This window comes from Dermacentor andersoni, chromosome 2, assembly GCF_023375885.2.
Source record: "Dermacentor andersoni chromosome 2, qqDerAnde1_hic_scaffold, whole genome shotgun sequence".
Taxonomy (NCBI): Eukaryota; Metazoa; Arthropoda; class Arachnida; order Ixodida; family Ixodidae; genus Dermacentor; species Dermacentor andersoni.
The window spans coordinates 75,397,504-75,425,193 of NC_092815.1; the positions used below are offsets into that span (position 1 = coordinate 75,397,504).

General features: G+C 46.9%; 2 protein-coding genes across 2 annotated transcripts in view; one reads left to right on the plus strand and one right to left on the minus strand.

The window, feature by feature from the left end:
- Positions 1-117: 117 nt before the first annotated feature.
- On the minus strand, positions 118-27,541 carry LOC126542000 (uncharacterized). Its single transcript, XM_050188967.2, has 7 exons — positions 27,315-27,541; positions 9,246-9,549; positions 8,284-8,460; positions 7,310-7,678; positions 5,745-6,051; positions 3,922-4,204; positions 118-725 (listed from the first exon to the last, which is right to left on the minus strand). Exons 1-7 carry the CDS (start codon positions 27,539-27,541, stop codon positions 599-601), a joined length of 1,794 nt encoding a protein of 597 aa, XP_050044924.1. The 3' UTR covers positions 118-598.
- LOC126541811 (chitinase-3-like protein 1) overlaps positions 27,484-27,690 on the plus strand; it is a 38,377-nt gene continuing 38,170 nt past the window's right edge. Inside the window, exon 1 of the mRNA XM_050188757.2 lies at positions 27,484-27,567. Coding sequence (XP_050044714.1) covers positions 27,540-27,567 — 28 coding nt within the window. The 5' untranslated portion in view covers positions 27,484-27,539. The remainder of the gene's footprint in view (positions 27,568-27,690) is intronic.

A 27,690-nucleotide genomic window follows, 5' to 3' on the forward strand; every position in this document is an offset into this window, starting at 1 on the left:
CAGTTTCAACTTGTTTGCAGACGTGAGCATGCAGTTGGGAGCCAGAGATGGTGCAATCCTCATAGCGAAGACATTTAGCATTAACGAAGCAATCAAAGCATGACAAGTGCCAAGCAGTGCTATAGTGGCAAGTTTTACTGTAAAAGCAGTTACATGATTGCAGTGCAAAAGTGGAAGCCAATATTTTTTACCACCTGACTGCAGGAGAATAGTTGTTGGCTCTGCCTGGCTTCTAGACTAGCATCCTGTACGGAACCATTTACCTCACATGGGCAACATCAGCTACATTACCTAAGAAAGGTTATTCGGAAGCAGCATTCATAAAGCAAGCTGCTAGGTACTCTGAGGTGTCTTTTTGAATCTGTCTGTGGCTTATGGAATGATTGAAGAACTGTTAAGAAGTGCAAAGGGTTTAATTTGAATGTGGACGGCAACTCACTACTGCAAAGTTCATAGCACTTCTTGACCATTGGCTTGGTATACCTCTTAAAAAGCCCTTTATGAAGTAGGACAATCGAGTGTTTCATTATGCATGTGGTGCTTTGGAGCTATTTAATGCAACCTTTCTTTTCTATAGCAAGTTTTATAGCAAGACACTCTATAGGGGCTTAAGGTTTGCACAGGCAACACGAGGCATCCTGAAGTGCGACTCGTGAAATACAACTGGAAGCCCAATGACACTCGTTGGGCCAGACAGCGAGACGTGCGAGTCTGCAAAGTGGTACCTGTGGAAGGAAAAAGAAAAATATTATTGGGAAGACAATGCAAGAAGTACATCTGCAAAGCGCCGTATGTGCATGAATATAACACAACCACAGAAATCACGAAGGGTGGAGACACTATGGTGCAAGCATAGCGATGACAGGCTTGTAATTGAATGTTAGAGTGTAGCATTAGAGTGACTTCATTCTGGTAGGTTCACGCATAATCCAGATTGTGCATGGCCAACTGTGCATGCATCGGCGCCCATTTCTCACCGTTAGCGCCTTCCTGCTCGTGTTTTAAGAGGAAGCTCTAACTCCAAAGCTCCTGTCTTAATAAATGGAAACGGAGGAATCATTTTTCTCGGTAACCATTGCACTAAATTTCATGAGGTTTATTGCATTCAAAGTAAGTTCAAATCTACTGACTGTAGCAAGCGAATTTTTTATTTAGGCCATTTCTTTACAAAAGTAATTGAATGTGACAAAGTAAAAAAAAAAACAAGTATCATGTTTACAGCTCTATGCGTGCAGTGCATCGCCTATAAAGCGCCGCTGCTGGCCACCTAGCGGGCATTTTTGAAAGTATGCTTGGGATGTAGTAGCAGACGACAACACTTCGCAGCAAATATGGCTGAAGTTCGTGGCTGCGATTTCAACTTCTTTCGGTTGCCAGACTACTACTTCAGCAGTGACAGCTGCAGGAAAGGCACAGACCTCGGTGAAAGCGGACATGTGTGTGGTGTTGCATTCAGCGTTTTCGCGAAAAGAAACCACGAGACCAACACTGAAGCCCGCAGCTTGCCTGAACACGGAGCACATTGTAACACAAGCAGACGGCACTTGCTGTGTGCCAAAAGTGCTTGAGTGTAATGATAAATTGTCGTTGTGTATTCTATTTCTGTTGCCTTTTTTATAGAAACAAGTTAACCAACATTCCAATTATTACTAACATTTGTTCACCATAAAGTTGGAAAAATTATCGCTGACGCAACGTGGGCAGCCAATCAGAAAGCTCGCCCACTACGTAGATGGTGAGGGGGCGGCTGAAAATTCAAAGGAGTGGCACCAATGCAATCGGTAGCTATGCGCATTTTTAAGAACTTATATAATAATTGGCACGCTTTACGCAGAGCGCTTAAATGTGTCGTGATCAGAAGGACCTATACTAACGACTCAGTACGTTTGTACAATATCGTCAAATTTGGACACTACACACATTCGAAGGGTGTTGCTCATTTCGTTTAAAAAAAATGAATAGAACAGAATCACGAGCAACGGCACAGAAATCTACAGCGGACGGCTGCGTTCTTTCTCGAGTGCGCTTTGCAAGGCCGCCACCAGTGGCGCGTCCGTCGGCGCGCACTACTAGTGCCCCTACAGTCGGCAGTCGGCAGTAGTTGTACAAGGTAGAGAGATAAGTCTTGAGGAAGTAAAAAAAAAAAAGATTAAAGAAATGTATACAATAATTCTAGAAAGAAAAGCATGTATAGCATACCTGAGTATCTAAAGCGGGTTAGTTGACTATTTCTCACCACCGTTTCAGAACGGATGCCAATAAATCATCATCATCATCACTACGAGTATAACTCAGCAATAAAATATGATATCACAATTATGTAAGCCGCGCTGTATAATAATACAACAAAAGTGGAAAAAACTGTATTCGGCACTGCTCTGAAATATACGTATCAATACTTTTGTCACCAGGACTTTTGCAACACCACTGTAAACATTGTAAAAAGTTTCTAGTATGCTGAAATTTCACATGGAATATTTATCCGCCTTAGTTCCTCTAACAGACGCAGTTTGCAGAACTTCGATACCTCTTTTTGGTGCAGAGTTACGGATTTTAGAATATCGCGCTTAAATGTTTTTAGCTTGTCAGTTTACAATAATTAACAAAAATTCAGGCTCTATATAAATATTCTGCTTTCTAAAGTCACTAGAATTTAACTTTCGCTCTCAAATGCAACAAATTTCACTCAAATCGGTCCAGCGGTTGTCTCACAAAAGCACTGCTGCGTTTTACGTGTACAGTACAACAAAATGGCCTGTATAGCGAAAGAATAGTTATATCATGGTTCTATTGTGAGCTGTGCGGTTCGCGACATTTACAGCGCAGTGGCCTGTATAACGAATGATTTCGGAAGCCCCAAGCACTTTGTTATTAAAGCGCTCGACTGTATTCGGCTAAGGAAATCGGAGTTGTCCCCGAGCCAAAGCTCTATCATCCCGAGAGCAATGAAGAGTCGGCTTTTTAGGAAAGCTTAAATGTCTGGCGGTAGAACTCGCCGCGCTCTGAAAAGTGTGGAACTAGAAAATAACGTTATAACTGGAAGACGGCTACGAAAATAACGCGAGGTGCTTTTTCTCAAGCAAAACATCAAGCAATGAATTATTTTGTCAACTTGAGGTTCTTTACTGGGCGCCCAAGATGCGGCATCCGACGAGCCGGGCCTCATGTATCCGTGACCTGACGCTCAGCAGCAGAAGGCCACTGAGCCGCCGTGACCCGTAAATTCTGTATAACCGCCTCTCTCCAATCTCGATCTCTTCATTTGTTTCATTTCGTACCTCAACTGTCTTGTGTTGCTTTCCTATTCAGACCTTGAGCGCTACAGCGCATTTTTTGGCTACTATACGACGCGATTTGCGCTTGGTAGGCAAGTGTGCCAACAGGCACGTTCTTCAGGTCGACCACTGACTGCTTGCACGGGCACATCGCGATGTGTACTTTTTAGCTCATAATTAACAGGCGCGAGCGGCACTCGAGCCTTTATCGGCACTTAGCGATTGCTATTCGCGTCCGGTGTAAATCATGTGTATTGACCAAAGAGTGTACGCGCGTGGCAAACAAGCATTCAGCGTAATTAAGCGTAATTATTGTTATTGATGCATGATCCGTTCGTAAAGGCGTGTTCCCCTGCTCCCTAATGGTGGTAAAACTATTTTGATGTATTAAACCTATGCATTATATGTATTACGCATGTGTTGAACGTGTGACGACAGATGGCACCTACGACTGCGGACGAAACCGAGCAAGTTAGAAGCCCATGACAACTATCGCTGTATGAAACGGGAATGAATACCGCCATATTGTCAGATTCACCATCTTGCGAGCTCTGAATGTCTCAGAGGTCGGCTACGCCCTTTGTGATTGGTTCGAAACTTGGCGCAATTCGACGGGACAGCACGCCGATCTTACATGCGCGCATACCTGGCCAGCCCCGCGCGACAGTCCGGTATGGAGACGGCGCCCTGGCGCCCGGCTAGGTCACCAGCTTCGCACCGTAGTGGTGCGTGGGCCGAGCACTCGCAGCCGTAAGCTGGCCCCGTGTCCACGCGGTGCGGGTTGTAGTGGCCCTTGGTGGCTGCGCAGTCGAACGAGCCCGGCGCCAGCGGCACGGAGTGCAGGTGCCAATTGTGGTCCACGCTGCCGTTGCGGCCGTCCTGCCAGCACAGTCCCAGGTCCACGTACGCGTCGCCCAGCGGGTCCTCGGCTGTGCGCAAATGAGCGCGCGCAGGAAAGGGCAAACGGCCGTTAGAGTGTGTGCTATAGACGTTATTTGCTTGGACCCGAAGACAGCGAGCGTTGTTGCCTTCAACCTTGAAATCTAAAGACTGCTGTCCTCTGAATGCGGAACGATGTTAAATGCACATCGTCTGCAGGCGTCGATGTTCGCTTTGAGTACTTTCCAAGCGGTAAAGAGGCAGTCTAGTCTAGGCAGAGTGGCGCTTTTGCAATCTCCAACGTGCGTTTAATTTGTCTTCGCCTAATGTACACCTAAGTGGTGTACATTACCGCGCCCGGTCAAATGAGCTTTTCTTTCGTGCTGAATCGTGAAAGTTATAATAATTAGATATAGGTGGTTTTGTTACAAGTTGACAGCGGGGTTCCTTTGTTCTTTTCAGAAACAACCCTAGGACTGTGTGATACCGTGGGTATCGTTTCAATTGAACGTTTATGTTACATCATGAACGATACGGAGATCGCCATCTACGATTAAAACAACTCCATTTGTTGTTCACGTGAGCAGCCTCCAGATATCCAGAGACAGGGATTTATTGGTCGGGAAGAGCTGAGAGGTCGGCCTGCACCAGCGTTTTGTAGCCGGATACTTTCAGCATTGGGCACGTGATGAGGGTAAAGGTACAAGATGACTATGATTACAACAACGTGAAGCTACAAAGCAGGTCTTAAAGGCACCCATTGATTCGCTGTGTCGCATGTTTATTTCTTTTTGCTAGCTACATGTATTCTACTGAAACCAGACGAAAACACGCACAGCGCGCGCTTGAAATCAACTACCAGGCGAGCTTTATCAAAAAGAACCACAAATACTGTGTCGCAAACGAAGTAAAGTTCGCTCGAAAGGGAGATGCAGGTGAGGAAAGCGGTGAAAGCAGCAAAGATATATGTTGTGTACAGTAGGAGCGCATACGCAATGCACTCCTGCGTGTTCTATTTTTCTACGCTTGCTCATAAAGAATTTCTGATGCGAAGACCGACAAAACAGATAGAGAGAAAGGCTAACGTTTACTGTAAAGATTTTTTTTTCTCATAGCGGCTGTATGTCAGGAGAAGCCGACTTTAATAAACGATGCGCGAAACTCGACTGCGGCTTATAGATAGTGCACTTAACAAGATGGTCAACTTTATGCGCTCACAGCGCTACTGACACTGTAATTGGGATGCCAAGATTAAGGAAAGGGTGATGAATCGAGGAGGAGAGGTCTAGGGGCTTGCTTACTCATACTTGTATCCGCTTGTTACTTGAAGTCCGCCGTCTATCGAAGTTCAACCCAGCTGCACGCAGAAGTTTAGCTGCGGAATTTGTCCAGAAAGCGGGTGCGCAGCGAAGAAACAGAGAAGCGTTCACAGAAAGGGAAGCGTCAAAAGAAGAGAGAGAGAGAGGGAGAGATACACGAAGTTGCATAGGCAGGAAGGTTAACCAGAAGAGAACATCATGTTAGCTAACCTACACAGGTAGCAGGGGTAAGGCGAGACAAAAAGATAGGAAGCCGATCGGCAGTACATACCGTGGTCGGCGCGCGTAATGGTGACAGATCCCCTGAGTGGTCCTTCAAGCGTGGCCCGTACTCGCGTGAGGGGCCTGGCGGACACCGGCAGCAGGTTGGCGCACACCAGGGGCCGGCCGTCCGAGCCACGCACAAGCAGCATGCGGCCCACGACGCTCTCGTGTCCCGACAGAGGAAGCGTCGGGTCGAGCAGATGCCAGTAGACGGCGCGGTGTCCCGCCACCGGACCGTACTTGCCGCTCAGGTCGCCCACGGGGAACTGGTCGGTCGTGCCGTGGCCCTCTGGTGGACTCGCCGTGCGCTCGACCTGCGCGAGCCCGGGTTCGAGGACTCTTTCAGCAAGGAATGTCTGACGACGGCAGCTGTCGGGGCTTCATTATTTCAACTGTTGCTGTGCCTATCAAGATACCGCACCAAGCACTGTCATCATACAGACGAAGAAGAAATTCAAGTGGCACTTAGTTAATCCCTACGTGGATGAGTGCGAAAGCACTGCGGCCACGTCAAGAAGATGCGCCGCGACGTCACGTGACCAACGGTGTTCGTCACAAGGTGCGCACAACGCAAGGTCGTGGGTTCGACTCCCACCAAAGGTCGTGGGTTCGAGTTCCTTAAATAGCGGCATGTGCCTCAATTAACTTCGCCTGAATCAGCACCAAAGGTCGTGGGTTCCGTGCCCACGAAAGGTCGAGGGGTCGTATTTTATTAATGCTTTTCCATTAATAAAAGCTGCTGATTAATAAGCTGCATGCTGAAGGTCAGTGGCGAAGAGCGCTGCATGTTCATGTTCAGCGTCGAGGGCGATGTTTTTAGTTGGCGATGTTTGTACCGGCGCTGCGTTTTCCTCGAGAAAAGATGGACAACGCTGATGGACAATGCTTGAACTCGATCAGTTTTTGGAAGCGAGATCGCCTGCGAATGCGTACTGCGCGATGGCTCCCTTCTGCCGCATTTGAAGTACGCTCCTTGGACGAGACTGTATACAGATTCTAAAGCAGTTTCTCCCTTCCCTCGGAAAACAAGAAAGATGCCACTGCGTAAATTCTCACTGTTCAAAAGCCCTGTATGAGCTAGACGAACTATCGTCCTCCCGCTCCAAAACTTTCTAACACCAGGAACGGTATTCTCGACCGATCGTTTTCGAGAATACGATCACTTTCGCGAGATTTCACATGATAAGGTCATAGTAGCGCTAACTAAAACATATACACATACACATGATGCAAAACCAACTGGCCAAAAATTTCATCTTACTAAGTTACATTTAGCGTGACTGAGCATTGGACGCATCAAATGTCTACGGGCGTTCCCCGCACAGTGACAAGCACGCTGTCTTGGCCCAGTGACAGGAATGCGGCCGCCCGTAGACGCCAATGCATGCGCCAAGTAAAGGGTCGCGCGAAATCTCGCGAAAGTGTTATCGCACCCCAAAAGTGATCGTTCGAGAATTCCGTCCCGCGTAGTTCTTACGGGCGCGACACGAAGCGGCCAGCACGCAGCAATGCCCATTCCCTGCACTGGCTTTCGCTTTTTTTTTTTTTTTCGACAAAGACTGCGCGTAGTACCTTAGCCGGGTTGTAGGGTGCGGCTGGTCCCGGACACTGTTTGTCCGCGGTGCCAATGGAAATTGGTCCAATGAGCAGCTTTGACGCGACGTAGTCAAGATTCTCCAACTGCACGATGGACAGCGTCGGCTCGAACGGCGACGGCTGGTGGAAGATGGCCTTTCCGTGGCGCGGTCCCAAGTCGGCCACCGCGTGCCGCGACCTCCACTCGTGCAGCACTGCCGCGGCCATCGGTTGTCCCGTTGCCACGTCCTCCAGGGTTGCTATCAGTTCACTCGCCGACGCGCTGTCGCCTCCACCGCATGTATCGAGAGCAGGAGGGACGCCCTCTAACACGTGGTACGCCCTCGTTCCCGCATTTCCCGGGCGCTGCAGTGAGGGAAGCCGCGTGGGCGGGCAACATTGTTAACAGGCATTAATACTGGCGCTCCTGTTGTTTCGCGCTTGTCGTTCTAGAGCTGTTTATTTCTGCTGCTGATGATTTCACTGCTCAGACAGAGAATCAACGAAGGTATTGTAGAATGTTTTGACATATGGCGCCATGCGTTATCCATATACCGCGGCGCTACACAATGCGCGGCTCCGAAGGACCATGCCCACTAATGAATTTTCAGAATTATGACCTTGTGCACCTTCAGATAAAGGCGAGGACGTCTTTTGCGGCGTGCTTTTCTGTGAAGAGCTTTGAGATTCGCTTAGCAAAGCAAACAGTTGACTTGACGTTACCCCTGTTGCATAACACAGTCTCTAAAATTTACAAGCTATCGTATAGACAGAAATTAGCATCCTAAAATTAGTATTGCTCCGCGGTGACATTCGCTGTCGCAGCCATCCGGCACTTGCTGCGTCTTCCCTCTGCTTTCCTACGCGACAACAGTTTTGTTAGGCGTTGCGACTTGCTATACTTTGTCCGTGGAAGGTGTAGTGCGACAGGGAAATGTCCGATTGCCAACGTTGGTCGTCTGCCAACTAACCTTGCCCACGCTGACCTGGGAACATGATTCTGGAGGAGTGTAACAGGGCACGACAGTAGGCGGCCTAGGGACGTTTGGAGGCATCACATGCGTGAGGTTTGCGGCCGAAGTTCCTGGAGGCGGCTGCTGAAGACGTGTTGGCTGGTCCCGCTTCCTTTTATGAATGGACCACCGCACCTTTAGAATGAGGAGAAGAATAGTGCAGTGAGAGCATGGACACGAACGAAAGGCTTGTGTCTTTGCGCTTGTATACTCGTGTCTTTGGATCAGAAAGTGTTGATATCTCCGGAGGCTGCCGCTGTTATTTTAATTTCACAAGCGCAATATGGCTTATTAGTTTAAATCCCTGTGAGCAATGTGCAGGGTATGTACTCTGGCAGTGTCTTCTGCCTGAGGTGGCCCAAGATGTCCTAATATGATACAAGTTAGTACTCTGCTTATTAAGTAGCACTTGAGAGTGCCGTTTAGACACAGGTGGCCGTTAAACCAAGCCTCTACGCGAGCGATGATGCGTTGACCGCGGGGCGCAGTACAAAGGAGTGCACTAAACGAAACACATTTGTTTGTAACTTGCGAGTGAGCGTACTAGTTAATTAGCTGAACGAAACTTGTAGGGACTAGAGTTTATTCTAGCAGACAAGCAGGGGGCTCTGCGTTTTCTTCCCGTAGCCCGCGTTTTGACAGCAGACGGCACTTCTGTAACGTTTACAACTTCACCGTGAACTAAGACAGATAAATGAAACGGCGTAATGATATATAGTCGTCTTAGCGGCCAATTTCAGTATGATTTTTTCCACGATACCCACATTAGATTGAGAGCCACAGAGCATTTCTCGGGAAAGTTGGCTTTGCCGCAATGCGTTTTCTGTTCGCCGTTTTCTGTTCGTCAGAGGTGGCCACAGACGGCTTCGCCGCGAAGACCGCTAACGTCGGAGTCCTACAGCGTGCGAACGTTCGCATACCTGGGCGTCACGGCGGGTTCCGTTGGTCCAGTGCAACTCGGCGTAGACGGTGCCGAAGCTGGGCCACCGGCGAACGAAGAGCGTGCCGGCTATGGGCGGCCCCGTGAAACGAGCGGCGTACGTAGTGACCGGGGCGCCCGGCGGCTGCAGCGCGGCGCACGCCGTGCGGCCCGTCTGTACGCTGTGCAGCACCAGGGCGCGGCCTGCCCATTGCCGGGGCTCCACAGGGAACTGCGTCTTGGTCGCGAGACGCGTCTCCTGCTCCGAGGTTAGTTGGCCGAACTCGTCGGTCAGCTCCTGGATCCTGTAGACCAGAGGCCGCGTACGCTACCGCTCGGTACGCCGACAAAAATCTATTGCCAGAAGTTTACCTAGGGTTTATAACCTACGTATGTCTAATAAACTATCGTGCGTCACTCGATCGCTACTCTGCAGTCACAGTTGCTGTAGGACTTTTGTTTTTCGCCGTTATATAACATTCGTAGTTATGTGTCAGTAGATTTTCTATAGAATGGGAAAATGAACTTTCACTTCCGTGAGAAGCAAACCCCTGGCGTTGCCTCAGTGTTGTGAAAGGTAATATAGTGCTCCTGCTCCACACACGCACTTCGTAAGATTTGGTGATGACACACGTCTGCAAGACCGTTCTCGAAAATAACAATCACGTGTATTTTTTTTTATCGAAATGAAAATTAAATAGATTTAGTCACGCATATAATGGTGACGGCTACTTCTTTTCACGCAACAGTAATAAGAATGAGATAAATATTGCAAAACGCAAAGTAACGACACAGGCTCAGAAACAGCGGAGTTATAGATAACGGAGTAAATGAAGTCCACATAAATAGTCATAGCACCCTGGAACATGCAGACACAAAAGGCGAGAACAGGTTGCACTACACACTATAAACCGAGTTCCAACACACGCGTATAAAGAGTTCTGAACACGTGCATAGATTTACCAACGCTTCAGAATTATTACAGGACCACTTACGCCGTATATCCTTACTTTAAGAGCCATTCCATACCGGGCACTTGAACTATACTGCAATATCTATAAATGAACTGCGGCTACTGTAGTGGTTTCAATACTCTCGATGATCACTGAATTGTACAGGGAGGAATCATTTCCTTTTCTTTTTTTCGAAATTGAAGCCATCGAGGTTAAAACAGTGTAATTCCGCAGTGAAAACGAGCGTCACAAAACTGTGGACTTCAATAAACGGAATTAAGTTTTAAAGTGTAAGAACTCTACACCTCACACCTCAATGAAGTATATATACCGCAATTCTAAATAGAAACATACACGATGCACCGAGCTTGCGTAAGCTGAATAAGCTAAGATACTACATATGTCCGATTATGCGTTCTAATACATGCAATTTGTAATACTGTGATATCTTTTTTTTAGTTCGTATACGGAGCCATGTAGATGGCAAAACAACATTTGTGAAAGTTAGTTTCTCGGCAATTTTCGTAAAGTATTGCCGGAACCGTTGACAGCTAAAGAACATTTGTGCGTTCAGTTGCACGTATTTAAATAGACTATCAAGTTGGGTCGCAAGCTAAAGATTTTTCTAACACCGTAATCTACATCGTCGATCAGAGTCTCATAAATTCTTAGCGTACACCTTTATCACTCGCAAACGCACGAGGAGCTCACATTAGCACGATAAAAGGTTCATTTAAAAAAAGGCACGACAGATGATGCTTCGCTTACTGTCCAGTGTTGTACAAGATACCTACTAGAGTAATTTCGAAGACAAATGGGGCAATTTTATTCAGTTCAGGGAACTAGCATGGCTCAAGTGTGGGCAACTGGACAAGAGGGAACGCATGCGCCATCTGTGAACCAAATGTTCAGTTCTGATTAGTGCGGAATACATACCATTGAGTCACTGCCGTCGAAAACGCATAATTCCTCCCCCCCCCCCCCCCCCCCCCCCCCGCTGCCCCATCCCTCTCGCAGAACTTTGAGATTACTGCCACTGCAGATATTAGACCAGGCAGAAAAAGTGACCACTTCCGTCTCAACCCTCTCCACCTTCTCTCCCTCAATTTGCCAAACACTTTCGACGACACTGTAACTGATTTAAATCAGCAGATAAAACGACGAAATATGGGATTATTGCTCAAAGAGACAATTAAAATAAATTCTGGGGTGTTACGTGCAAAAAAATTGCCTGCGGCTTAGCTCAGCTAACCCTGGATATGCAAAGCGAAAGCTTGGTTTAGCCTGGTTAAGTCTTGGTTTTACTTGGTTAACCTTTGATTTAGCTGTAATTATTATACTTAGGTATACAATCATGACAGATGTGCCTAAGTCGGTGGCTAGACATGACTGTAGTTAGGCTTGGGTAAACAGGCATCTTCCGACGGTGCGACGCCTGTTGTGCCACAGGGAAAGCGCAAGTGCAAGGCATGCAAAGAAACGCCGCGAACATGCGCAGTGTCGAAGCACAAACGGACAGGGCGCGAACGAGGTCGCTAACATTGATCTCGACGGTGCGACGCCTCTTGCATTCCGGACTCTCTCCAGTGAACCAGTTCGCCGGGCAGTATGCGCGGGGTGGTCAGACGCCGCTTGGCGACGACGGCTCAAAGCCTTCCGCTCCCGCGCAAAGCTCAGGGAAGACGGCCCGGCCTCGTTCTCATCCATGGCCAAGCTCGCACTGACTAGACGAGCGCGGCGCTTCTTAAACAGGCGCAAGGCGAGTCACGTGGTAATGTGGCGACCCAGCTGCGGAGAGCGCATGCGCCAAGCCGGCGGCGGCGGCGGAGCTCGGCGCGGCGAGTCACGTGATGCGTTGCCAAGGCTACGGCGCAGCTGCCGTCAAGTGAAGGTCAAATTGCTGGCGACGCGAAACTCGACTCGACGCGGTTAGTAAAGCGTTCGCTTTAAAACCACGATCTTATTATGAAGCATGCCGCAGAGGGAGACTCCAGGTTAATTCTGACCACGTGGAATTCCTTAACGTGCACCCAATGCACGCTATACGGGCGTTCTTACAGTGGAACTGATGCATTTATAGAAACTGATGCATTTATCGTGTCCGTGGACAAAAGCTCAACCAATCACATGGGGATTAGCGCGTCGCGTGCACCGCTGGGTTCCTTGCAGCACCACCAGATGGCACCTGCCTCGACGCATCCGCGGCAGCGGCGGCCAGCGCGGGAATATAAAAAAAAACCCAGAAAGCTCGCCGTCATGCATGCGTTCGCCGCAAGCCCGTTTCCCGGTAAAGATAATGGTTTCATAAGCTGCAGTTGTCGGGAAGCGGCAACTGTAGCATACAAAGCAGGGAGGAACGTAGCTATACTTTCATATGTAAAAGACCCCGCCCAACAACTGATTTCATTTGTGTTCTGATAACTGTGCGATACCTGTGCGAGCCTCCTTCCTCGAACCAGATGAGACGCGCGGGTTACCGCCAGCGGATGCAAGCGCGTGCAATACCGCCTATAGGAGAGAGGGAGCAGCCGCCAATCACCGACCGGACTTCGTACATACCATGTGACGTTGGCGTGAACAAAACCCCGTCTACGATTTTAGCGGGCCTATTTAAGCGGCCCCGCAGTGTATATCTTTGTCTCCTTTCTTGCTAATTCGTTACCATGGAATAAAAAAGTGCAAGTTTCGCACTAGAAATTGTCTCGCCCCTGCCTGGTCGCGATGGTATCCCGGACGCGTGCGGCCTGCCGACGACGCCACGCTACCCAGTATTAACGCCGGTCGAGGTTCAAGTAACCGGCGTCGCAACACAGCCCACAAACAAATGTCATGAAACAAAGCACCGACAGTGCGTGTCTTTTATGTTGTCTTCTCAGACTTATCTTTTTTCTGTCTTTCATTTCCCCTTGCCCTTCCCCAAGTACAGGATAGCAAACCAGAATCTTCTCCGGTTAACCTCCCTGCATTTCCCATCCCGTTTCTCTCTCTCTCCCTCTTCTCAGACTTAAATAATAAAAGTGCGAAACAATAACGGAAGCCTTAAAATAATGCGAGTTTCTTGGCACGACTGTGCCAAGAAACTCCGGGGTCGGCCAACGCAAGAGGCCGCGTTTCTACTATATTCTACCATATTCCACTGAAGTGTGGAAAAGAGTATATCGGCCAAACTGGCCGATGTATTAATGAACGCCTGCGGGAGCATAAGCTTTCATTGAAAAATGGATATGGTTCAATCTTGCCGCTTCATTGCAAGGCCTGCGGGAATGAGGATGAACAAGTATGTAAAGCAAGGCTTCATGATACGACAATCGTGTATAAAAGTAAAGATTCTGTTGCGCGTGAATTGTTCGAGGCCAACGAGATTAAGAAAAGAGGGGACAACTGTGTCAGTACCCCGTCGTTGAATATATACACGAATGAAAGCATGTTTTTAGATAAGTTTTAGATTTAGATTAAGCGTGATTCCCTTTATCCTCAGTGTTCTCGCACGTGCACATTCACATATTCAGTGTCCCTCTTTTTTCGTTCCCCTCTCCTCATGGCTATATAATCAGCCACCTGTGATTTCAATAAGCAGTTGCAAGTATAGCGCCTTGTCCTGTCTGTATTTCTTCTTGTGTGTCGTCACTATTGGCGCTTCACCTATTGAAATCTACTAGAAAGCTCGCCTTCGTGCATAGCGTTCACTGCCAGCGTTTCCCGGTAAGCATTATGGTTACGTAAGCTGCAGTTGCCGGAAAGCCTGAGAAGCAGTCAGGGATCTTCGAATGCTATCGCGCTCCACTGTTAAAGGCAACGCTTAAGCGTCCTCGAAGCTTTTTTCTTTTTTTTTCATTCCGCGCCTATCGGAATGTGGCCGCCATGGCCGCCACGGCCTCGTGTTTAACAGCGCAACACTGAAGACATTAAGCAACCGCGGCGGGAACAAAAAGACAATCGATGGTTTAAAAAAAGGGAAGAAAAAGAAAGAAAAAGCACAGCGCTACTTGACAGGCATTACCAAACCGAATTGTTCGGCCGACGGGGAAAAATATAGTGAACGGGAGAATGACGGGAACGTAGTCAGAGAAGAAAGCTCGAACAATGACGGATCACACACAGAAAAAGGAGAGAAAAAAAAAAAAGAAGTGACGAAAGTAGCCAACATTAAAGCCCATCAAAAATGTGAAATCAAAAACGACAAATAGATTAGAAACCTCGAGAATAGAAAACGCTTGAGAGAGATCAAGTGCTTTGCGTGCTACCTACTTTAAACAGGCATTGCAAATTTTGCAAAGGTAGGCTACAAGGTTGCGTACGTCTAACCCATTTCTATGTTAATTGCAAACAACTGCGTATGCCATTGTTACAGCCGTACTGCACGAAGTAGCAGATAACTTTATTTCTTAATATGTTTCGTCGTTGCAATTTATTCTTTCTGCTACGTCTATAGGAGGTCTACTCAATAGGAGGGCCAAGTAATCTCCGACTATGGGACCTCCTCCTGTATATAACATCCATTCATAAATGTGTAACTCCATACCGCTAATAAAATCTGAATCCGAACGCCTCACCGTCGATCGCCATTTATCCCCATTCACCTTCTATGTATACTCCCGCCTACGTTTTTTTTCTTCAGGGGCAGCTGAGTTGAGTTGAGTGGTTGTAGGCTACTGGTGGGATTAGCCTTGCAGTAGCTGCCGGCAATTGCTCCACCGTAGCGACACTTAAAGTACATAAATCATATAAATTAGACACAGACCTCACAACTACACATAGTCACTCCTAAGGTCACCATGTGGAGGCCAAATCCGTGTCCTGCAGGTAATTTAAAAGAAGGCGAGAAACCTCCTTCCTATTTAACTGGTTCCCGCGCGGGAAAACAATGTCCTGAAGAGAACTGTGGGGAATTCCTGTCTTCTTGAGGGACCCGAATAACACGCTCCTTTCCGCGTCATACAGAGTACAGCACATAAGGTAAAGTTCTATGTCACCGCACACACCACACGTTGAACATAATGGAGACAACGCCAGGCCAGTCTTACACATCCACGCAGGGGTACGAGCAGAGCCCGTGCGAATGCGGAGCAGTAAAGTGGCTTGGTTTCTTTTGAAACCCTTAGTCACACATGGCTTGTGAGGTGAGCTCCACAAAGAGCTGAAGTGGCACGACACCGCTTCTCTGAAGAGTCTCTTGTCCTCTTGAGGCACTTTCCTCAAAGGATTCCCAGACAGCGCTCTATGGGCGAGGCTGTCCGCCATCTCGTTGCCTATGATACCTATGTGCGAGGGCACCCATCGGAATCGTATGGAGAAGCCTTTGATATGGAGATTGTGCACCGAGCGTAGGAAGCTTAGACATAAAGCATCAGTAGGGAACCCGTGCTCTAACCTTTGAAGGGCGGATTTCGAATCTGTAAGAATGACAACAGGTTGAGGCGTACAAAACCGTAGCTTCTTTAGAGCTGCCTCAATGGCAACGCTTTCGGCCGTTGTGAAGGACGCGACTGCAGTGGAGCGAACCGACCAATCATACTTCAAAGAGGGAATGTGAACAATGCAGTACTTTATGAGTCTCTATCGAGACCTCTTAGCCTAGTCGCTTCACAAAGGTTGTTGATGCAAATTGCCCGCCTCAAACAGACGATAGCCGGTCGAGCCCTTCTACAGAGCCTTCGAAAGAGATCTGAGTCCCGAGCGTACTTGACCCTTAATACTCTTGGTTACCTGGGTCTTGACGCTAGAAGTCGAACTAAGAGGTTGAAACCACCTTGGTCTTTCGCGAGCCTCGATTGTTCGTTGACAATTCCTCACGTTCGTGCAAAGCGGAGTTCTCCTTTGGCGGCAACGCGTTCGCTCGTACTGAAACATCTTGAAACTGAATATGCACGTCATCTTCAAATTTTTACTGATGGCTCTGTGGACAAGGTCAGAGGATCTAGTGCAGGGGCAGCTGTTTAATAGTACTTTATTCAGAATCCGTAGCGTCTGCAGCATGCAGGTATCCTCATCATGTCTGTCTTCATGTTTTTTTTACAGTGGCCGCAAGAAAAGTAAATTACTTGTCACAAGCTAGCAATTAAGTATGGATCAGCTCATATAATGCGCGCAACATAATCTTTACTCCAGTCTGCTGAGTAATATAATGAGTGCCAAGGGAAAAGAAGGCGCAGTAGTCGAGGCCAGCCGGTGAATTAATAGCAGTGGTCTAACCAGGCAAGTTGTTGACGCAGGACAGGAGGAGAGCTGGAGATATCTGTGAGAGTATAGAGTCAAGATGGTCATGTTGAAAGCAACGCAAGTTTCGTGCTATAGCAGCTGTATCGACTGACCCATGTGGATAAATGCGTGGATAACAAGGCATTTCTAATCAGATCAGATTTTTCACAGCAGAGTTGTTCTAAGCCGAGCCTTCGCCGTCCGGCATCACGCAAGGGGGGCAAGTTCACGGCACAAACCCACTCTGGGGGATATGCCATAGGAGAGGGGTATAGGAGCAGGTGTTTCGCCGGCGCGCGCCCTTTCGTCCCGTGGATTCCGTTCGGCGCGAGCGGCAGCGCAGGCTTCGCGCAAATCCCGAGCTTCGAGAGCGAGAAGCGCAAACCAAGCACCGGTGGAGGCAAGCTAAACGCCAACTTGGTGAGTAGGAGGCTGAGCAAAGACGTCGACGCAGAAAGATTCCTCCCACGGAAGTTGCCGATGGACGGTACAAGAGAGAATTCCTCGACCGTGAGTGCGGCCGCAGCTGCAAGGTGTGTCATAGACTGTGGTTTGATCACAACTTCACGCAACTGAAGCGTGTGCGCAGTCTGGAACCGAAGCTCGAATCTAGCAAAACGATGACAACGAGGCAAAAGATTTTTATGAAAATCGCGCTAAACACGACTTCAAGCTTGAGAAAACGACCACCAGCTTCGCTGTTTTGACAGCTTTCACTGCGTGGCTGGCTGGCTTTACTTTTTTTTTTTTTTGACATGCACTATCAGAACAAAACATGGCTATATTGCAGATCAAACAATGCACACATATTTTAACAAGCGGAAAAATAAAGTTTAGTACCGAGGCTTCGACGGAAGTTCATACTTTAAAGAGACGTTAAGTAAAAAAAAATATTCTTGAGGTGTATCAGTAAACTACTCTTCTACAAAACCGAAAAAAATGCCACTGTTACCGCGAAAGGAGTCTTGGTAATTAAGCCAGAAAACCGAAAGACGCGGGTGGCGGCGCCGCTCTGAATTTCCCGCACCGTCTCACCCTGACGTCACTGATTTTGACGGTGCCTGCTCGGGCTAAGTTAATTTTCTTTGTCGAGAAGTATGGGTATACGTTGCATACTAATGGTACCAGACTTGTACGTAACGAATTAGACGTAATTATTTACTTGTAATCTATTGCATTTATTGGTAATGTTGTAATTTAACGATTACATTTCTTACTCGGCAACGCCCGATGCAATTCCATCACTTTTTTTCGTTAACCAATTACATGTGTAATTACTTTATTGACGACACAAGCTTAAGCAGCTTTGTGAACCATGCTTTGGAAACCGAATTAGGTGGGAATTACAGTAGAAAGCCTTAGATCATGCCACTCAGCAGCCCCTTGGATGCGCATGTTCAGACGGGCAAACCCGGGAGCTCAACATTTGTTTCCTCGTGTTAACGCTACGCTAGATGTCGGCCGACGAATCGAACTGGTGCTAGTATGTATCGATAGCGACAGCCACTTAGGACGTCAATGCCAATAAATCATCCCTATACGGACAATTTTTGCAGCTTTTCATTGGCCCAACCGGGAGTGTCTTCTTCAAGTCCCAATAGCAATGAAGCGCTGCACTTCACAGAGGAGCCAGATACCGAGTAACCACAATCTTGTGCGCAAGATGAGTGTATGTTACGCCACCGCCCTACGCCCTGCAGCGCGCACACCGAGCGAGCTGTCAATGTCGCTGCTGAGGTCTTCACGACGAAGAGGAGGGAAGATGACCGATTAACTTCATGAAGAGCAATTGGTAGCAAAATTAAGCAATACAGGAAGGACTGAAGAGGATGCACTGCTGAATGCGCGTGGCCGGCTCGCTCTGTTTACGGTATCTGTAAGATACCGTAAGCCAACCGGACTCCTGACTGGGTAACATCCCTTCCTTCCTTATATCCCTCTCTTTCCCTCTCAGAGAAGAGTAACGAAGAAGCAATCGATTACTTTTGAATAATTCCTCAATTACTTTTTTTGAGAAGTAATTAGTAACTGCAACCAATTTCATTTTTGAACGAATTATTTGTAATCGATCAGGCTCTTTTTTTTTACCCCCAATAACGTGTACAAGTCCGAATGGTACATTTGGCTCACTGCTTTCGAGCGCCGTCGAGGTGTCGTTTACATTCGGCTGGTTCACTCAGAGCGCCGCACTCCATGTCAGAGCCGCTCGGAGGCGCTCCCACCTTCTACCCGGCAGTGCGATCGAGATCCGACAGAAAATCGACCACGTGGCTACTCTGATTGCTCTGGGAGCAGCTAGCACGTTCGGCTGGGGCGGCTTTTCTCTGTCTATAATCTCTCTCTAGAGGGCTCCACAACGCTGCAAACCGAGTTGTAGCGTGGTAGAAACCATTCGAATGTTACATAAAAGAACATAGAACTTAGCAAGCTGCAGGAACTTTTACTGAGCCGCAACGACCCATATGCGAAAAAAAAAAGAAAGTACACTGAAATCAGTGACGTCACACTGACGTATACTGCGGTTACGGCGCGAAATTTAAAGAAAAAATAGAAATGGTAGTTTGACTTTTGTTTTCCCTTTGAATAATTAATCACTCACCGTGGAACTAACGAAAATCTAGTTTTGGAAGAATACGCTTGCAGTATATGAACCGATGTAGCGGTTTCTCTTTTTTTATTATTATTTAGCGTCCTTCTAAAGCCGAAATATGTGGGTAAAAAAAAAAAAAAAATGACCGGAGTGCGTGTTCGCAAGTGCTGCGAGCGTGGGAGAGACGCCTGTCCAACCTTTGCGTAGTATAACCGGGTGTGCGATGCCAAGGCCAGCGCAATCCGGGCAGTGAAATACAGGTGCTCAGCGAACGCAGCTGCGCGGTGCTCGTGACAGCGAGCATTTCGAGGTTAAAAAAGAAGAAAAAGAAGTTTGCCGGAACTTACGCACGTACCAAGAGGAGTTCTCATTGTCCTCTTGAACAACACGTGATTAGAAATATTTGCAGGAAACGTCGGCCTTCATTGCGCCTTATTACGAAAGCAGGCACACTCCATTCCCCGACGTCTATGCGATGCAGCTCGATAACATTATATAACGACAGCGCGCGATGCCTTATTGCGCGCCGCGGCAGCACTGATAACAATTTATCTGCCAGCCAGAAAAAGCACGCGTAATTAAAAGCACTAAGCAAGGTCACGGCTCTGTGGCGGTCCTCGTGTTTCTGACTGTGCAATAATTTTTCTTCTTCTTCTCTTTATTGACGTGAACGTTTAAAGTGAGGCTGCTGACGACAGGAGATGTAACCGGCTGTTTCTTGTTGCGTCGGCAAAATGGAGACGCAAGAGTGCACATATCTCAGCACACAGCGCACCGTCTGACAAGTGATAGAACATATAGGCCCACATAGCAAACGATGGGCCTGAGAGATTCAAATCAAATCAAATAAAAATGGGATTTGTTTAAACAAATTGTGAACTGCGTTCAAAATATAGTTGGGCCAGTCGACTATTCAGCGAAATTTTAAACTACGCGCGGAAGACAAGGCATGGACGGAGACAAAGACGCACACACAAAGCGTAGTGTGTCCAACAGCAGTCCAACAATAGTCCAGCAACGTGCCTTACTTACTTCAGTATATTTCTTCTACAACTGGCTCTCCTCCCAACAAGGCTGCGCTTTGTGTGTGCGTCTATGTCTCTGTTCACGCCTTGTCTTTCTCGCGCAGTTTAAAATTTTGCTGAATAGGCGACTGGCCCAACTATTTTGAACTATTTTGAGGTCGAAGTTTCCCGTGACTTTTTGTTTTCACTGAACAGTGTGCCAAGTTATAGCTCCAAAGAACTCTAATAATCGATCACCGTAGACGTTGTTGAAATAAGGAAGATTTACGTTAAAGTCATTTTCTTGCCTCGTCTTTGCACGTGGGGTGTTTAATATATGGTGTTGTGTAAGGAGAAGTTTGTGTTGAGTCTTTTGTGAACTAAACAAGCTATCTCATAATTTCTTAAAGCCGTAAAAGAAAGGATGCGAAGGTCGTTAAACAGAATGCTAGTGTAGGGTGATGAACATAGAAAAATTTTATCTTTCTTAGGGCGCGCTTTTGCAACTGCAGTAAAGATGTTAAGTAAGTGTTATATGTATAGGCCCCATATTTCACAACAATCGTCCAGGTGGCAAGAAATAAATAGAAATATAAGCAACGAAGCAAAGCACGAGGGAAATATTGCCAGGCACGGGCCAGAGTATAACAGCTTACAGCGAGTTTCCTAGACAGCGTCCAATGCAAGTGACAGTCTAAAGCAAACGCTAAATATTTAAATGTGTCAACACGATTCAGAGTTCGCTTCGCTGGAGTCATATTAAAAGCACTGTGATCTAGTGTTTTCCTGTTGGAGTGAGATATGATGTACTTAGTTTTATCAGTGTTTAGGTCTAGCCTATATTCTGGAAACCGTTTAGCTAACCAATAAGTAGCTCACCAGATCTAATTTATTGCAATTACGAGAGAAAGTTGCCTGGGTAAACTAGGGTGGTATCGTCGGCATAAGACTTTTGAAAACTTAAGTGTGTGTGGTAAGTCGTTTATCTATAGAGAAAGCAAAACAGGGCTTAAAACAGAGCCTTGCAGTACATCGCATATGACATCGATAAACGCTGAGTGATATTTATTAATTGCTACTTGTTACCTTTGTGCATGAAAATAGCTGCAGATGAAATGAAGCGGCATTTCCAACAATACCATAAGATTCTTGCTTTTCTAATAGTATGGAGGGACAGATGGTATCGAACGCCTTTCTTATATCAAGAAAAAAATTCCACAACGAATTACGGCTTGTTAAGAGCTGACTTAATGAACTGTGAAAGTGTTAAAACTGCGGTTTATGTAGATCTACCTGAAACAAAGCCATGCTGCTGCAACGGGCACATTATGTTGTTTACAAGAAATGCATTTAAATGTAGTACAATTAGTTTTTAATATAGTGTGTTGACTACACTAAGAATAGAAATTGGTATATAACTATACTCGGGTGGTTTGGGTCATGAGTTTTGCACACAGGAATAACATTTGCGACTTTCAGTACATTTGGGGGAGTGAGTGAGTGAAGAAACTTTGTTATGAATGCCTGCAGAACGGTTAGCCTTCCCTTGTTAGGGAGGCGTTACTGTGACGCGGCCATGACGTCTTCGCGGCGTGTGGCGCCTCTACTTCGGCCGCGCCTGCCCCTCATTTGGGGTGGCAGCCTCCCTCCGGTTTCGCTCGATCGTTGCCTTTCGAGGGCCGCCGAGATCTGCTGGACGGCCTGGGCTTGGACATCTTGATCATAGCACCTCATTGCGGCCTCGAGCCGCGGTGGGATCGTTGTTATCGTTGCAGCTTCGTGCGGATTCTTAGCACAGTCCCAAAGGATGTGAGCTGCAGTGGCTCTTTCCTTTCGGCACACACAACACAGGTCACTTATATAAACACTTGGACACACATGCCTCATCAGCACCGGGGTGAATAACGACCCCGTTTGAAGTTGTCGATATAAAACCGCCTCCTTACAGGTCAAGCCCGGATGAGGTGGCGGCATAGTCCTTCGCTCTAGTCTGTACCACTTCATAATTTCGTTGTAGGCAGTCATTTTGTCCTTGGTTTCCCACCATCACGACGGGTCGACCGCAGTAGCAGCGGCACGGTTGGTTAGTCCTCGCGCCGCCGCGTTCGCCGTCTCGTTGTGGTTTACGTTGCCGCGATCCGACACATCACTGCCCATGTGGGCCGGAAACCACTTTATCACCACACACCGACTTTCACTCGCGAGATCGACCACACGCAACACACGCGCGGCTTCACCACACACCCTTGCTCTGGCGTAATTTTTCACTGCCGTCCTAGAATCACAGAGCACAGTCGTGCACTCGGGGTCGGCGATGGCCATGCAGAGCAATGGCCACCTCCTCGGCTGGATGCGCCCCTCGAGTCCGCACAGTCACCGCTGTTCTCGTTGCGCCGGTCGATGCCCCGACGACTGCAGCGGCGAATGCCTTTCTGTCATGTGGATACTCTGCCGCATCCACAAACACGGCACCCCTGTCTTTGGCATGGATATCGATGAGCGCCTTGGCCCTCGCCGCCCGCCGCTCTTTGTGGAACTCAGGGTTCATGTTTCTTGGCACCGGACATACCCGTAGGCGTCTACTAATTGCGTCCGGTACAGGCACTTCTGTATTTTCGGGTCCCCTTTCCTTTGGTCCCAGGCCTAGGTCACGCAGCACTTGTCTGCCCGTTCTTGTTTCCAATAGCCGCGCGAGATGGGCGGTCCTCTGCGCCTCGGCGATTTCTTCCAGGGTGTTATGTACTCCCAGGGCCAAGAACTTGTCGGTGGTTGTGCAGTGGAGAAGTCCGAGTGCAGCCTTGTACGCTTTGCGTATGAGCGCATTGATCTTATTTCGCTCGCACTGCCTCCAGTTGTGGAAAGCAGCAACGTATGTAATGTGGCTTATAGCGAAGGATTCCACTAGCCTGGTGAGGCTTCCTTCCTTCATGCCTGCTGTTCTGTGTGACACCCTCTTGATGAGGCGGATATCACATGATTAAACATATGACAAAGAGGCATGCATAATACATCATTGTTATTTTTCAGGATCCTATAACATGAATACTGTCGAGTCCGGACGCTTTGTCAGCCGGCAATTTACCTACGCTAGATTTCATTTCATTAATGTTGCTTCATATCCGCCGTGGTTGCTCAGTGGCTATGGTGTTGGGCTGCTGAGCACGAGGTCGCGGGATCAAATCCCGGCCACGGCGGCCGCATTTCGATGGGGGCGAAGACACCCATGTACTTAGATTTAAGTGCACGTTAAAGAACCCCAGCTGGTCGAATTTCCCGGAGTCCTCCACTACGGCGTGCCTCATAATCAGAAAGTGGTTTTGGCACGTAAAGCCCCATAATTTAATTAATTTTTAATGTTACTTCATGAGAACAACATAACAACAGTCCCAGCATAACTCATGTTCAGCAATGTCAGAAAGAAAGAAAGAACAAGTTCTTCAATAAATGACCACTAGTGCTGAGAGGAAGCCAGGGTCCTTGTTTAGTTAAATACGTAGGAACAGATAAATCGGCTTGTTTGCCACCGATTCGGACGAGGTTTCTACAATAATATAAATCTAAAATCTACCGAATGTTAAGCACACTTTTGGTTTAGGACCCCAGTGTTGTTTAAAAATATTCGGTGAATAAGAATTTTTTTAAGCAGCAAGTTTCCATATTTAACTTTGTAATAAAAACAGTTAGGACAATACTGTAAACTGCATCACTTAGCATATTCAAAGCGGTCGAAGTATATACCACGTTACGCATTCCTCTGAAATGTATCGCTAACTTCTGAATAGGTCTTCTGCAAACCCACGCGAATAATGTAGTGATTTCGCGTAGCATAAGCATATATCGCATCTCTCGACGTGATGGAACAGATATACGTTTAAAAGAATTGCGATACCCGCTTTCGACGAACAGTAATTGAGCTGTAATGTTGACACTCTTTTTATCTTTAATATCTACAAATATATGACAAGTGCACACGAAATTGTATTAATATTGCGACAGAAAAAAATTGCCGTAATATTTGAGGCCCTAAATAGAAAGGCTGTTTCCAGCAGTCGGTATAACTCATTTTAATTACGACAAATGTCATTCAAATCGATTCAACGATGATGTATTGACAGTCTCTGTTCGTTTAGCATTCATCTAGAAAAATTACGAATTCGTCTAGGTAATCGGGAAATTCGGACTTTGTTCCGGGCTAAGAAAGCTTCCCCTTATGGAATTGCATCGGTCACGTGCAGCACACACGGGATACATTATTGAACATCTTGAAGGGGCCGCGCAAGACGACGAAGACAGAAGGCAGGAACACAGCGCTGTGTTCCTGCCTTCTGTCTTCGTCATATTGCGCTGCCCCTTCAAGATGCTTAACCAGTACCAACTCGCCCAAATGTCGCTCCTTCTACAGGATACATTATATATTGTACCGTATCGATGCTTCACATCTACGGCATGTGTGACATTACAACGATATTTGTGTCACACTTGAACACTTGAAACTTGGTTGAAAGGTAACACACACCTCTTCCACTTTAGTATATATATATATATATATATATATATGCGCGTGTGTGTGTGTGCACGGCTGTTCAATAAACGGGGGTTACTTCTGCTCCCCTTGCCTGGAGCATTTAGTCATGTCTCGTCTGCGGCGCACCAGGATACAGATATTACGTGGTGAACGCGACCTGCTGTGATCGTGCATGTGTGTTCCCTGTCTCTTTACTTTCTTAAGAGGAAGCTTTAGGTTGGGTGCTCCTATCTAAATGCATGTAAACGGAGAATTCGTTTTTTCTCGGCAACCACTGCACCAAATTTGGCGAGGTTTGTTGCATTTAAGAAAAAACTTAAGATCTAGTGACTGTTGGTTTAGAATTCTTTATTTAGATCGTCAGTTTTTTATTAAAAAGCGGCAAATATAAAGAACGTTCAGCAAACGAAACTATCAAGTTTACAACGCTGTAACACAGCAATGAAAAGTGATTTCACAATTATGTGAATTGCATCTAATAGTACGTCTAAAGCGGACAAAATTTGAAGGTTACACATGAATCTCAAAAAGCTTACTAGTATGGAGATACAGCTTTTGCAGAACCCTTGTACACAACGTAACAAATTCACGTAAGATATAAAATGACATATCAAATTTGTCCGCTTTGAATGTTCAAATAGATGACGTTTACAGAAATGCGATATCTGTTCTTGATTCAGAGCTATTAATTTGTAAACTTCGTCCTTGTATTTTTTTCAAACTTTCGAATTTCTGAATATCTTTTTATCAAAATTCGCTTTATCAAAATGAATTCCGCTTCCCTGAGTAACTAGAAATTACCTTCTCTCTCAAATGCAACAAATTTCATTAAAATCTTAAATTATCTCAGAAAAACGTTTTTGCGTTTTAAATGTATTTGAATAGGCCGCGTCGGAGTTGGACCCGAGCTAAAGCTGCCTCTTAACTCTCGCTATGATGAACGCGAGAGAAGAAGCGAAACCGAGGAGCTCGATTTTTCTTAATTATGACCATATTATAACTCCCGCCTCTGAATGCGGAATAAGCGTACCGAGCGTCAAATTTTCGTCAATATTTCGGAACACAAAAGCTCTAAAAGTGTAAAAACAAAACGGAGTTGGCTTCGAATACGATTGTCTTCAAGTTTCTTATTTAAACACATAATCAAGTAATTCAAAAAGTAAAAAAGAAAAGATAGTTTTGTACTTGCTCACTCCACTTGTTCGCGAAAGTTGGGTTCTGCCAAAGCGCGTAAACCAACTGTGCAAGCAGCATTTGTGTATAGTTGGCAAGGCCTATTTATTAAAAAACTGACTGTTGAACTTTGAAGACCCTGTAGGTATGTTGCAACGATTTCGCGCAAGCTGAAAACTCATCTATCAAACTTGCAATTGTCCACTTCAAATGCTCTAAACGACGCAGTTTACGAAACTGCAATGTCTGTTTGGATGCCGAGTTATGGATTTGTAACTTCGTGTTCCAATTTTTTTAACATTCTGACTTTCGGAATTTTTTTTCAAACCATCTATAGGAAGGAACTACATCTAAATAGTGCTACCTGTAGTTGGCAGAATTTTAAGTGCAACAAGCTTTCAAATTGGTTCAGTTGTTACCTAATTACCGTGTTTCACGTGTATTCGAATAGGGAAATCGAAATCGTCCCCGACTTTCAAAGCGTCCTTTTAAGTATCCGTAAATGATAGATGAATGGAGGGCACAGAGCGCTTCCAATTACACATACTGCAAGTGGATTAAAAAGCAGTGCATTCATTTGTGAACACTTTTCATTGTACATACTATAAATGCATTGAGAATCACTGCATTTATCTGCATAGTGGCGTATATACAAACGCTACAGCAAACCGGTATTCGAAGCTCGTCTGGTTGACCTCCATGCATTTTCTATCCTTGCTCTCTCTCTCTCTTTCTCTCTGACATTCGTCAATTATTCGTTGTCACCTCTTCTTTTAAGAATCATACCGTGTTTGTCTCTCTTCTCGGTTGGTGTTCTAACTATACGCGGGTCCGATAGACGCGGATGCGAAATACGCGGGTGCGCCAGAATTTCTGCCACCCTTAAAACCTTTAACACGCCGTGTAAGACTTGTAATGCGCTGCCCGTGTGTCCACTATGCGCTGCCCGTAATAAGCCGCGAATTACATCACTTTCAGGTTTGAGCACTGATATTGTTTTACATTTAATATTTATTAGTTTAAGAAGATTTTAAATAAAAGGCATGCGCTGCGAATATTGCCGCGTCTGTACTCCCATGAAGAAGAGGACAATGCGAGCACGCACGAGCGTTGTTACATAGGCGCAGTGTAGAAGAAGACGAATTCGTAGTATTAGCATTAATAGTAATAGTATCGTAGTAATAGTATTAAAAAGGCGACATGCATGCCGCTGTGCCTCCCGAGTATACAATGCTCTTAGACCGCTGTTTCTGACGTTGCGATATAATGTATTGGGTTTTGTCTGCGTGCTTCCATTCTCAAAATTCTGAGGAACAATTTAGTCAGAAACGTAAGACCTGGTACGAGACACTTTAGTGAACGAATAGCCTAGCAATATAACCTGCACATACGGCGTGGATAAGCATGTAGCGTACATTTACCTAAATATATGCGGAGCCTCACATCGACGACGACGGCGAAAATTCGCCCGTATAGTGTCCATATAATTGCCATCACATTATAAGAACAGCTTCTGCCACGCGGTCGGCGCTGCCGTGTGCTTATTACGTTTGTATATCGCCGCGCTCGCATCTCGCCGCAAACGCTACATACAGCGGGGGCCGCGCGCTCGATCGCCGACACTCACGGCTCGCCGATCCAGTCGTAGGCGCACGGCGCGGAGGAGTCGTGCCGCGGCGGCAGCCGGTGCACCGCCCAGCGGAACGTCTCGCGCGGCTGGCCGCCCACCAGCGAGGCGCGCACCGAGACGCCGTGCGGCGCGGCCGCCAGAGGCTCCACGTCAACGCTGCCGCGGACGCCGGCCGAGTTGAACACGGCTGCCAGGGGCGTGGTCGCGGCCAGCGCAACGTCCATGGACGCTGAAGCAACGAGCACACATGGTCAGCGACGCCATTTCTTTCGACGACTTTTTGTTTACTAACAGAGACCCATGACAAGCTTCCGATTTTCTCCACAGAAGTGTATATATGCCGCGCAAGAAAGACTATGGTGAGCCTCAGTGT

Excerpts from the sequence above, each read along its gene's own strand:
- LOC126542000 (XM_050188967.2), bottom strand. The coding sequence starts at position 27,541 with ATGGACGTTGCGCTGGCCGCGACCACGCCCCTGGCAGCCGTGTTCAAC. Across the intron at positions 8,461-9,245 it reads GAACCCGCCGTGACGCCCAG|GTGCGGTGGTCCATTCATAA; the intron begins GTATGCGAACGT and ends CTCATTCTAAAG. Across the intron at positions 4,205-5,744 it reads CATTACGCGCGCCGACCACG|CCGAGGACCCGCTGGGCGAC; the intron begins GTATGTACTGCC and ends ATTTGCGCACAG.